The sequence below is a fragment of the Hyalella azteca genome, unplaced genomic scaffold, assembly GCF_000764305.2.
Source record: "Hyalella azteca isolate HAZT.00-mixed unplaced genomic scaffold, Hazt_2.0.2 contig3451, whole genome shotgun sequence".
Classification (NCBI taxonomy): Eukaryota; Metazoa; Arthropoda; class Malacostraca; order Amphipoda; family Hyalellidae; genus Hyalella; species Hyalella azteca.
This window is the reverse complement of record NW_025933700.1, coordinates 61,847-74,806: the sequence shown is the minus strand read 5'-3', so window position 1 is coordinate 74,806 and position 12,960 is coordinate 61,847. Positions and strand designations below refer to the sequence as shown.

At 40.0% G+C, this 12,960-nt stretch overlaps 1 protein-coding gene across 1 annotated transcript; it reads right to left on the bottom strand.

The window, feature by feature from the left end:
* Window positions 1-8,246: 8,246 nt before the first annotated feature.
* LOC125177601 lies at window positions 8,247-10,327 on the bottom strand. Its single transcript, XM_047879622.1, has 5 exons — window positions 10,232-10,327; window positions 9,901-10,118; window positions 9,583-9,751; window positions 8,929-9,472; window positions 8,247-8,725 (listed from the first exon to the last, which is right to left on the bottom strand). Exons 1-5 carry the CDS (start codon window positions 10,265-10,267, stop codon window positions 8,391-8,393), a joined length of 1,302 nt encoding a protein of 433 aa, XP_047735578.1. The 5' UTR covers window positions 10,268-10,327; the 3' UTR covers window positions 8,247-8,390.
* Between the last annotated feature and the right edge of the window lie 2,633 nt (window positions 10,328-12,960).

Genomic DNA, 12,960 nt, shown 5'->3' with positions numbered 1-12,960 from the left:
GCAGCTTATTATTGAAGGCAATAAGTGCCCTTTTTAGCCATCCATTATGATCCATATGCTGTTATTGTTAGTGGGCTAATTGCAACATAAAAAAGAACACTTCAAAAAGACAAAAAAGTTGAAAAAATCAAAAAAATCAAATAAATAAAAAAAATCATGAAAAAATAAAAAAAATCATTGATTTTTGATTTTTTTAAAAAAATAAAAAAAATCGCCAACCCTGTCTCTTGCATAATAGTAGGCTCGGGATTGCTGCTTGCAATGTTAACAATACCTAGAGTTTTCTATACCTTAATGTAGCTAATTTTAACTGGCGTGCATAGTAACCTCAGGTCAGGGCCTAGCACTTGCCAGTTTTGGATATCTATCATGTTGCAAAATGCTAAGAACATCGCTCTCAGAAGGTTAAAAATATTTTTTGTTAAAAAGATGTAATGCAAGTTAAAGTTTATATATTTTTTCCCATTTACCACTGAAGACTCCATTCTTGCCATACGCCCATACCCTTTCCTACTGTTGGACTCCATATATTCTAAATATCTCTAGGCACACACAATCTGCTCATGCTCCTCATTCATAATGCTCTAACAAAACATTTTGTTCAAGTTTACCTATTTAAAGTACTGCATCCCAATTCCCAAACCACATATTACTACTTCCTAAGAATTATACTTGCCTGCACTAAACTTTTGCATTCCAAATTGACTCAATGCTATAATTTTCCATTTATTATCCCTGGCTTTGTCACTTGTTTTCTAATCCCAATAAACTACATGAACCTACAGTACATAAAAAATCAATTTAAACTTTTTATTATCATTATTAGATCAATTTGGTTTTCTTCTATGAGGAAATTGATAATAAACTGATTTAACAAAATTTCTGGTTTGCCACTAAGCAGGGCAGGGGTGGCAAATGAGATTGCCAATCAAAAATTGCTTTTTATGGTGAGAAAAAGGGAATTGCACATTTCATAGTTCAAAAATCCAAGGACTTAAAGCTCAAAAAATCCAGTTAGGACTCCAATATTAGAGGTTTTACACAATGAAGTTAGCTCAGTTGGTTAAGAGAAACATCCAGATCCAGTTCTACCAAAAGCCTAACGGGCGGCTACTGCCCATTATTCCAGTCTGGCCAAAAGGCAGGGGACTGCACCTGACACTTTGTATGTCTACAAGTCCACAGACTTGTGAGACTACAGACAATGTCTACTGTTAAGCTCATGTGCTGCAACCTGCAAGCCTACAACTAACAGCTATAACAGTCATGGTCAAATTCTAAAAAATGGTTGGACAGGTTGGTCATTTCTATCCACCAGGACGGCCAGAGCGCCCCAGCGCTACTCACTAGAGGATCCACCAGGACTCAGTCCCACAGTCCCACACTCCCACAGTCCCACTGGCCACTTCTATTGGAGTGAGCACGCTCCTATTTTTGGCTGCTGCACTCCTCAATTACATAGGTGCATGGTCATTTCAAAGGCATTTAGAATGCCACCATGCTGAGTTTAGACTACTTACAACTTACAAGTTATAATTCGTTATAGCCTAGGACTCAAAATTGAACTTGAGGACAGTGGTCAGTGGACTGAGCCTCTGAGGTAGATTCTAAAAAAACTCTCTACTTAGAGAGTTTTTTCAAAAGACCAAAGTTCTCTACTTACTACTTAGAGAGTTCCCTAGCCACTATGCCTAGCAGCCTATGGCCATTGTGTCCCATGGGTGATGGGTCCCAATCCCATTTTTTTAAAATTGATTTTAAGACTTCGGGTATGATGAGATCACACCTCCCAGTCTGAGCACAACTTGATTTTTCTCTGAGCCTTTCTTTCTCTGGCCAACAGTCAATCACAGATTAATCTCTAGCTCACTCTCACCAGCCGGTGGTTGTTGTGTGAAAGAAGAGATAAAAGGATTAGTTACTGGGCGTCTTCATAGGGTGTTTACCATGTTGCAGCTTACTAGCAGGTATTGTCCCAGCCGACGAATTGCTGCTGTGCGTATTTTCTGAGGGATATCTCCTCCACCAAGAGCTGACACAAGGTTCCAAGGAAGTGAAAGATTTTCCAAGTTGGAGCGAAACTCGCGCCTCTGATTTGTGTAGAGCGAACAATGCAAGATGAAATGATTAATAGTGTCCTCGACATTGCATGTAGGACCCCAATCCCATTATTCAAATTAGTAGCCACTAGCCATAATGGCATAATCCATTGTTCACTTGTCCGTTCTACAATCTATATTACTCATTAAAAATATGGTATTATTGCAGATTAACTACATCCAAAAAAAAGGGTGTTTTTTTTTTGAATTATATGTTTTTTGGGATGTAGATTACGAATCTGAAATCCATTTTTGGCGGTCGGCATCGGAAAACCGATTTTTTTCCGACCCAAAAATCGCGCTAAAAATGCCTAAAATCTTAAAACATATAATTCAAAAAAAAAACACCCTTTTTTTTTGGATGTAGTTAATCTGCAATAATACCAAAAATATTTTATAATGTCACTGCACTGGCAACCACAAATGGACAAGGCAATTTACCAAAATCCTTCTCGTACCTATGTTAAAGTTAAACGAGCAGCGAGTGTTACTCGTTAACTGTTTTTCATTCACATATCTATGATGTTTAAACGGATTACGAGTCAATTTTCTGTAGTAACGAAAACACGGATTCGTCTCAAAAACACTGAACATGACTAACGTATAATAATAATAGCGGTTTCAGCGTTTAGTAGGCCGTAGGCCTGTCGCCGATTCTTAACACCGCAGAACATTCACAGCATTTTGCGGTCTCGAACTCGCAACTCCCTGCTACAGTTCTGCTGTGCTTATTGCTTACCCGCCCGGCCTCCTTGCAGATTCTGACCAGAAACTGGCGCACCGAGCTGTGATTGAACCCACGCCTCCCTGCGCCAATCCTGGTAAACTTTAACCACTGGGCCACCCTGTCACACGACCACGACCACACGACTTTTACAGAAACAATTTATTTCAGCCTATCAAGTTTTATAAATTGATTGTTTCTGGTGAAGGCTGTACTGGCTGGTGACATGAAACTCAATTGGCATTGATTTGACCTTAAATAGTACGAAACTACGAATAATTACGTAGGAACGTAGTAGTCCAGTACAGCGTTGCCAACTGGTATATATACATACCAGATTTCACAAATCAGGTATTTTCAAACGGTGTCTGGTGTGAATATTTTAAATCTGGTATATTTATAGTGGGTATATCGGCACCGCTATAAGCTAATGGTGAGTAAGGGAAGTGCGAACAGGGAAACCAACAAGTAATTATTAGGCGGATGTGGTGAACGGTGTATATGTGAGTAAGGTAAATATTTCACCTGTTGAATAAACGAACTCTTATAAGGCTAGCATACTTGTATAACATGGTTTAAATTACACGATTAATTGAACAATGCTATAACAACTGCTATTTAAGGTCTTACCCCACACGTTGGCGGGCAAGGTTGAAGTGAAATGACTGTCAATATATAAGAAGTTCGCATGGTTGTCTGACTGCTAATGCTCAGCTGCAGTGATGACGTCACCTCCTCCCGCACTGTAATGATAGTCATGTAAGTGCTGCTAACGTGTAATATATTCAGAGACCAGACTGCGCTAGCGACTTACAATTCTGTTTCGAATTTGGGAATGAAACACAGAAGGAATTTTCCTCATTAACTGGCCCCAGGAGACCAGGTTACGCGCTGTATTACAGATTTGTAAATGATTATGACTACAGGAGTTACTCAATATTGTAATATCTTAGGTCAGTGCTAATAATATGCATATGTAGCTAAATCATATTTAACGGAATATCAACTGCAGTTGCTAATTGTTTATGATGCTTAAGGCAATAACATGATAATAATGTTGAGTTATAGTTGGTGGGTAACTTTGCTAGAATTCACTAGGCTAGCAACGTTCGTAGAAAATGAGTTGCGGGGTAACTTGTGGAAACGTAAATACATGGTCGCTACAAACTATTTGAGGAAAAATGAACAACAAATATCGGTGATTCCTACATATTTGCCTAACTCTGGTATTTTTTCTGGTAATTTCTGACTTGCTGCTAATTAAATGCATTAAGTTCAACCTCTGAAGTTTGAACTTACCGCAGTAATAGGACCGAATCGACACTTCAGCGAACTCGCCTGCGAACCGAACTGGCCTTAGCACTCGAGGAGGGTCGGTTCGACAACCTAACTCGCAGAGCTGGGCAGCGCTACTTGGAAATGTAGCGGCGCTACCGCTACCGCTACATGCTCTAAATGTAGCTTATATATATATTTATATAAAAAGTCCCATTTATAGCCTATTATTCACGTTAAATTGAACATTAATAGGTCTAAAGCCGCGTGCTGGTACCTTGAATGCAAACAATTGGCAATGGGAAAGCTTGGGCTACAATATCAAGACTTTTTGGGCATATTCTTCTGTTTTCAATGAATTTTACTTTATTTGGCTCCCCTGAACAATTTAAAAATCTAAAAACGCCATCTTAAAAAATTTATACCTCCAACAGTTTTTAAGCTACGGTAATGAGAGACATATCATTCGATTTGTAAAAACAATACCTAGCGACTCTAGAAGCCTTTTTTTAATTTGTGCATTGTGCATGGTTTGACTTATATATGGGAGGGGGAGGAAGGTGGGGGGGATAAAATGTAAAAATGGGAAGAACGCGAAAAAAACGATGAGGAAAATAAATAAAAAATCGGGGCTCTACTGTCGCTAGATATTGTTGTTACAAATCGAATGATATGTGCCTCGACATTGTAGCATGTGATTTGCAAAAGTTATAAACTTTTTTAGAGTAGGTACCCCTTATTTGCCGTTTTCTATTAATTCCACGTTTTCTTTCATTTTTTTAAAATTTACATGAACAAAAAGGTCATAGATTTCTGTTTTACATAAGTGTACCAAGTTTCAAAAGGATCCGTCTGTAAACAAGAAAGTTTTGTTGGAGGGTAGCCGGTCCCCTTAAGTAAAATCTACAGGCTTTATCTATATATGTAGCGGTAGCGCTGTAGCGGCAAAACCTCGTATCGCTACCTAAATATGTAGCGGGCGCTACCGCTACCACTACATTGCCTTAAATGTAGAGCCGCTACCGCTACCGCTACTGAAAATGTAGCAGCCGCTAGTAGCGGCCGCTACATGTAGCGCGCTACTGCCCACCTCTGCTAACTCGTCAGAGGCAACCGGGCGGAAACGGCAAGTTAGGTTTCGATTCGAGTCCGCAGGCCAGTCCGCAGCCGAGTCCGCTGAAGTGTCGATTCGGTGATCACAACCGAGATGTTGGATAAATGCAATATAAGTATGTACGAAAATTTCTGTGGCTTGCTCATCTTGAGTGTAGGGGAAGAAGTGTCGCACTGCGATAAAAAATGGAAGAAGTGTCAATGTAATCAAACATAGGAAAAGAGGGGTGTCAGAATGTTCGAACAGAGGGAAAAAATAAAACATGTTCAATCAGACTATTTATTTGTCAAGCCAGATAAATGCACAGTAAAAAGAAGAAAAACCGACTTTTATTTTTCTAACCAACATTTCTGACGAATAATTTCATTAAATTCGAAGGTATTAGTCTGTGAAAAAATAGAATTTTGGTATTTTGAGCTAGGCAATCTGGTATTCTCGCCGAGAAAAAAAGTTGGCAACACTGGTCCAGTTACTCTAGTAGTAACTAACTGGCAGTAAGTCAACTCATTCTCCTAATCACCATCATGGCATCACCATGTCACCAAGCAGACAGTCTGACAGCAGCTCCAAGCTTGATCTTGGAGAAGTATTCCCTGTCGACAAAACTGTGACCTGAACAGTTGTTAAATTGATGTTGAACAATTTCTCATCAAACCTAAGAATTTTTGCTTCTAAACCAATCCACAGTTTATTCTCATACTCCCAATTCCTATTTTTTAATTAAGAATACTACATGATTTCTTAAATTGAAAGTTCATCAAGAGTTTAAAAGCAAATAAAACAGGCAACCACCAAAAAATTCATCATTTTTTATGTGAGAAAATGTCTTGCAGTGATGCAGTCCAAGTCCAGCTCCATTCCCAGGCGGCCAGGCCCATGACCCCATCGGAATTCAGACCATCGTCAGTTCAAAAACCTAGGCTATCCGCTATAGGCTAAAGCACAAGTACAAACAAATGAAACAATTAGCAAACTAAATTTCACATTTGAGATGTTAAAACATCAATTGTCAAATAAAACCAAGGAAAAATTAGGCATACAACCATACTTCAGGCCTAGTATGGAATATATCTACTTGGCGAGCCGCGACTGAATTTTTCGAGCCGTGGTTTTATGGATTTGCCAGCCGTGATTCCATTTCTACGAGCCGTGATTCTATTTCACCGAGCCGTGAATTTCAGATCTCGGCCATGAAAAGCCATTTACAAGGTGCGAATGCGAATTTATTTACAAAGTTTATGCACGTGTTACCCCAAATCTCTAATTTTACCCTTAAACAGTCAAACGGCAACAATAAAATTTGTCTCTACTGTAAGTTCAGCATGTGTTAATTTACAGTCTGACCCATAGTGGCAAAGCAGAGAGTTGTTTAGATTCTCTCTCAAGTTCATTTCTGAGTCCTATAAGTAGACCAGTAATGTATCCTGGATACCAGCATTATCATACTTAAGAAATTGATTTAAATCTTGAGTAAATGAAGAAATTAAAAATGAACTGATTCTAAAAAAGCTCTGGTTTGCCACTATGGTCTGACCGCTTTGACATGACCGCAACTATGCGCGATCTTCAACAAACGTTTTATTTATTTGTTTACATTACGATGTTTATGTTTTTTCTGCAAGATATTTTTGGCGGAAAAGGTAAAGCAATGCGGATTGCGGAAGTTGAAAATTTTATGAAATGACATGTTTGCGAAGCAAACCGCGATTTTTTAACACTTTAACCGCATCTCCGAGAATCGCCATTATGCCCCGTCTGCATCTCGTTCAAACTACGATTGCTTCAGTCACCATTGAGCCAGGAAGACGAGAGGTTGTGTGTCGCTCTATGAACGTAAGTACAAACATTTGGTGTTATAAAATCCGTGGGACAAATGTGGTACATGATGTGGACAGTAAAAGCTGTGTTCATTTTGTGCATCGTGCGCCACATGGGGTCACGATCCCTGTGCACCATGGTCAGGAAGATGTGCCAGGTGCGCGGGAATTGATATATTGATTCTCTCGATACGCGCCGTGCGCCGTTCTATGCTCTCAAATAAAAGGCGCCGTGCGCAGAGGTGCGCCGTGCTACTAATATAGTTTGAGAATGGATGCGCGCGAGCGCAATGGCACCCGAACGTATACATGCATTGGGGGACTGCACGTACAGGTACAGCCAGCCCATCAGGTATTAATGAACGCTAGACAAATATATTTAGAAAAAGACAGGTCAAATTGGTAAATGACGCGAAGGCAAAGCGAGAGCTGCAGCGGATGGACATTACTGAAGGGCTTCAACACTAAACAGTGAAAGCATCAGGCCAAATATCCTATTTTTTACTGTTCTCTTACACGAGTAAAACTAGCAAATAGAATGTTATGTCATTTTTGATTATCCTAGATGCATACAATACCCTTCTGCTGTGGTGGTCGTGTTCCCAAATAATGACAACCGTTTGCTCATTTAACGGTAATTTGTGAAAGTTGCTCCAGAATCCAGATTAGTCATAGCCATTCTCAGGTTGACAGCAGGTTTCACCCTCAATTAAATATGATCAAAGATATTAAATGGACCTACAAACGTGCATTTATTGAACTTTTTTACTTTCAGATCTGATGCGAGCGGTGAGCGTCTCTAACAATGCAAAGGATGTATGTATTTACCAACAACGATCTAAGAGCTGGCTCTACAGAAAAAATGCAACCTGGCTATAATCATATCAAGATCATCGCATTTAAATTAATAAACATAAAATCTCCCTATTAAAAATTTATATATCCTTGGTCATGAAAGATAATATCAACTACTGAACTACGCAAGGCGAAATATGATAACAAAATATAAGACGTCTCCGTCTTGCTTCCGACTCCGTCGCTTAACGGTCGAGTGAACACATGGTTATCGTTCGCATCCGCATGCTGCATTTACTGTACAAGGATCTTTACTGAACTCGGTGGTAAGGGTCGTAGCCTTACATTCTGTACTCAATCCCTCTGAGGTCAAGACCGTGCAATGAACATGCAAGTTGAAACAAATTTCTTCCAGTCGCTAAGTGAATCACAGACCTAAATTCAAATAGAAAAAATAAACATTAACATTTCCGTAACTTAAAGCTAAGAAATACCTATTAATAGTAAAATATATTTGGTCTGTTGTTAGCAAATTGAAAGGATTCACAAAATACAAGAAACACGTTTTATTCGTCACTCTCCTCGTTGTCCTCTCCAGTAGGGCAGCCAATGAAGGGACATCTGGACTGTAAATGTGCTCGGCGGTTGACAACTTTGCTGACATCATAATTTTTAGCCCTCGCATCCTTAAAGAAGGGGCCTCGGTGAGGATTCACACCACGTGAAGAATCCCCCGTGTAGTAAATCCGTGCCGCCATATCCAAAAGTCGCTCACAAGCTTGGCTACCAACTGGAGGCAACATCCATCGCAGCTTTGAACGCCTCTGTAGCGTGCTGTTATTCTGCCCCCCGTGATGCTGCTGAGAACGCATGGTGGAATAAAATGTCTCCACCACAGCTTCTGTAAAATAGATATAGTTTATGTAACATGGAAATTCTAGCAAAAAACTAATTTAATTAATTCTTAATATTATAAGCGAGTAATAAGCGTGATTACGCTGTTACTGGAGAATGAAATGCAAATGCAGTCATGGAAACTAATTTAGTGATACTTTACACAGTAGATAATTTTACCCAAATTTAGATAAGCAATGAACAATCTACCTGAGCCGCCACGATGCAGGGCGAAGTCGAGGAGCCGGCAAGCCGAGTAGCCCATGCGTTTGTAGAGACGTGGATCCTTGTAGAGCGACTGATAAATTGCCTTCTCGTTTAGCCGCGTATCAATAGTATCCCCACTCGGCGTTGACACCCGAAGAAGAAGTTCAAACTTGCAATATGAGGCTGAGCTTTCTGTTTCTGACACAGAAGTGATGGGACCAGTTACCGGTGGTGATAGCCATGCGTCTCTGCCTAAGCCAGATTTAAATGCCTCATGGAGAGTAGTCACGTAGGAAGATAAATACTTTCGTGAAAGAGGGGCTTGCAATTCTAGGTGCTCGTAACTCTCCGCCTGCTGAACAAGGCGCCGGCTGGAAGCTGAATTGGTGTGAATTTCGATCTCGATGTCAACATCAGGCTTCGTCAGCAGCAGTATGACAGCAGCAGCATCCATGGATGCAGCATCAGTCGCCTCCGACCCACATCCTTTCGAGACGCGGGACACGAATGACTTGTGAAGAGCTGCGGCTAGCTTAACAAGCTCGTCCTGCGGTTAAAATAAAAACTAGTGACCCATGATGCGTAAAAAATGCGTCAAGCCACAAATATTAGATATTGGGATAACAAGCAAGAAAACACTACACGACAAAAATTGACCTGGATATCTTCAACTTCTCTAGTGCACCATTTGACTGGGCCTCCAGCTTTGTGAGATTCAACCAACCACCCATCGAGCAGCGGCACGTTCAAATAACTGCCACCTGGGCGGATAGAATGGTGGCACGCTGCCAGGGAAGGGTAGTCTTCAACCCGAAAATCTGAAGACCTGTATTAAAAAAAGAACAAAATTGGCAGTTTTGTAGGAATGTTATATGCATCACTAAAGAATGGTTAGGAATAATTGTACAATAATTTATCACATTAATTCCACTTGAACATATTAAAAGTAATTATCCAAAAATTTCAATAGCTTACCTATTCTTCAGAAAGGTGGCGACCTTAGGCCAAAGTAGAGTTATTTTCCAGTGTGGCTGCTGCATGTCCTGGACCAATTCCATTAAAGCACATATGGGAGATAGGAGGTCGCGCAGGCACAGCAAATCGAACACGAAATCGTACCCGAAAAGTTGGTATTGCAGTTCTTCATTGTCTGAACAGCTCGGATTTTCAGTTCGAAATGCAGAGTGTAGTTCCTAGATAAGATAAACAATAGTTAAGAAATGTTAAAGGTAGCTTGCAGTTTCAACATGTGTGAGCATTTTAAATTTTCAAATCGTAAACTTGGCATAATATACTTCTCAATTACCTCGTAGCTGGAAGCAATGGAATGCCACTGCTTCATGGCGGAGCTTGCAAATCGTTGGGTTGCAAAGGATGATATTGCACGAGCACCTTTCTCGGATGTTGCTTGCAACGCCGCATACCCACGGCCTCGCCCAAACAAAGAAGCAAACCGATTTGCACGCTTAATGAAGCGTTGCAGCAAGAGGCCTTCTGGTCCATCTCTGACATCGGTCACTGCCAAATTAAGAAAATGGGCTGGGTCCCAGGTGATAGGTAGATGCTGCTTGTCATTTGGAGACATCTCAAGCTGATCTCTTAGTGCACGTACAAATGGCTCATTTTGGTATTGCCCATCAGCAACGACACCGACAAGGTTGCCCATAGGCGGATCAAGCATCCGTACCGTCTTTAGAAGATTTATTGCTAAAGACTTGCCTCCAGCATCCATGTCATCACCATAGATCGGTGGTGCGCCAGCTGGAATGGCCAAAGCCTGCCCAGTATCGCACCGGGTTAATAACATGACGGCCTGGTTGGTGGTGCGTGAAGGTGTGCTCTTGTCGCACGTCAAACAGAAGAGCGGTGGGAGCCCAGTTGACGGTAATTGTTGCTGCAGGAAACGTGAAGTTTCTTTATCTAAGCAAGCCTCGAGCAGCTTCCAAAGCTCAGTGCAGAATTGGCTGGGTTGTAGGAAAGAACTTTTTGTATAGATTAAGTCGAAGAAGCAAGAGAAAATTTGTCACTTATATACATTTCATCATTGTTGACATATGTCGCGTGCAAATTTGTTTTTTTACAACGCACTGACGTCAGAATAAAGAAAGTATAAGACTAAAAATCTATTTATTTTAGGATGAAATTGAAACTCAACTTATTTAGAACACAGAGGCAATGGACACTTACAAGCCATGACCAATGGACCCAATATCGACACCAGAGGACGGCAGAAGTGTTACAAACGTCTCGAAATGCATGCAGCCAGCAGCAACCTCTATGTCAGTCACTGCACATCGCAGGAGCGTTCGCACGACTTTCTGATTTAGAGTCTTTTGTTTCTTCTCCGCCTCATATTGGTGCACCGCATTAACGTGCGCCCTTCCGGTGATCCCTGACAAGTGGCATTGATGATGATGATGAAGTTGAAGCTATTGTAGATAAATCAGTTCTACAAGATGGCCTTTTCTGGCAACTCATCAGAACTGAAAATGCTGAAAAGGAAGAATATGTAATCATGCATGGTAACTTATGAACACTAAGCATAATTTTCAAAGTTTTTTAAAGAAAATCTAATATACTACAATTGGTATGAGCTAACAGAATTCATTGAAACAGTCCTACAGCCTACAGGATACAGCCAGTGATAGAAGTGAATTAACCAGAGATAGCAGTGAATCAAAACGCCATCATGGGATGATGGGGACAGGGTTAGATTTTGGCCCTGTGTCTTCAATAGTTGAAATACATCTAAAATGCTATTAAAAATATGAATTCAAAATGAAATAGAACAAATAACTTGGAATTTATTACAAATTTAAGGTGCAATTTGCAAAGGGTAAAGGGTGCAAGATTCTGTCTGGACAAATATGACAATTAGACAACTAATGAGTAATGCCAGTCTAGCATCTGCCAGATTTTGGATGAATTCAGACACAGGTCACAGCCTCACAGGTGCAGAGGTGCTGACTCATGACGACTGAGGTGCACAGCAGACATCTCAACTATCAAATAAAGCTATCACTCAGCCTATCAGCTATGTAGACGGTAGAAGTAAATTCATCAGTAAATTCATGCTTACCATTAACATCACCCGTTGCCTTATTTTGGCTTGAATCCATCTCAGTAGGTAGTCAGTTGGTAATTGGTATGCCGTATGTCATAATGTCAGCAGTATATAAGTTAATAAGTATTGTCGCTTAGACACTATTGAGGCGGTATGGTATGTCGTATTTTGTAATACCAATTATGTCAAAATTTGTAATACCACTTGAAAGTTTGAAACTATGAGGAAAAAAATGAACAAAACTCTCAATGACATTTGTAGCAATAGATTTATAAAAAATACACTAGTAAAGAAGAAAATAATTTTCAAATTTGCTTCAGAAAGTGGCCCAAGATGCAAGATTAGACCTTTCCAGTTTCCAAAATTTAAAATTCCAGTAGCTTATGCCTTATAGCCTAGCCATATTGCATTAAAATTTAAGGCAATGAGCCATTTTGGATTTAGATTAGAAAAAAAGCATAGCTACGCCTACGCATCGCATGCATTCCCATGTAAATGCAGCAGTGAGCAGTGAAATAATTTTCCATTGAGATTTGAGACACACATTATAACATTGTCTGTGATGCACCATAGAAACCTGTCAAGTGTCAACTCAAAGTCAGAGAAAATGCTAGAAAAACTCTACTTAGGCTATCTAGCTATTCACCCACACTGTTCCATTAAAAACCAATCATAAAACAAAATTCTTTAGAGCACTATCATACTATGGGACAACACTTGCAAATTGCGCCGTAAGTCCGTAGCAAGCAAACGAAACAAATTTCTTAATAAAAAAGATAGAGTGGACATAAAATGATAAATATAATTGTACCAAGAAAAGTCAAGATTAAAGAACCACACCGCAAATCATTCACCGTCCATAACGCGCTCACGCCCCACTAATAAGTGCTAATTGCATAAAAAAAACACAGGCACCAGAAGAAATCTATCTTAATGATAATTTTTCATTTTTATTGCAACGATGAAGGTTA

What these genes read in the sequence shown, in the direction of transcription:
- LOC125177601 (XM_047879622.1), bottom strand. Translation starts at nt 10,267, where the DNA reads ATGAAGCAGTGGCATTCCATTGCTTCCAGCTACGAG. An exon ending in CCATTGCTTCCAGCTACGAG is followed by an intron (nt 10,119 to 10,231) that starts GTAATTGAGAAG and finishes TATCTTATCTAG; the next exon opens with GAACTACACTCTGCATTTCG. An exon ending in GCCACCTTTCTGAAGAATAG is followed by an intron (nt 9,752 to 9,900) that starts GTAAGCTATTGA and finishes TTTTTAATACAG; the next exon opens with GTCTTCAGATTTTCGGGTTG.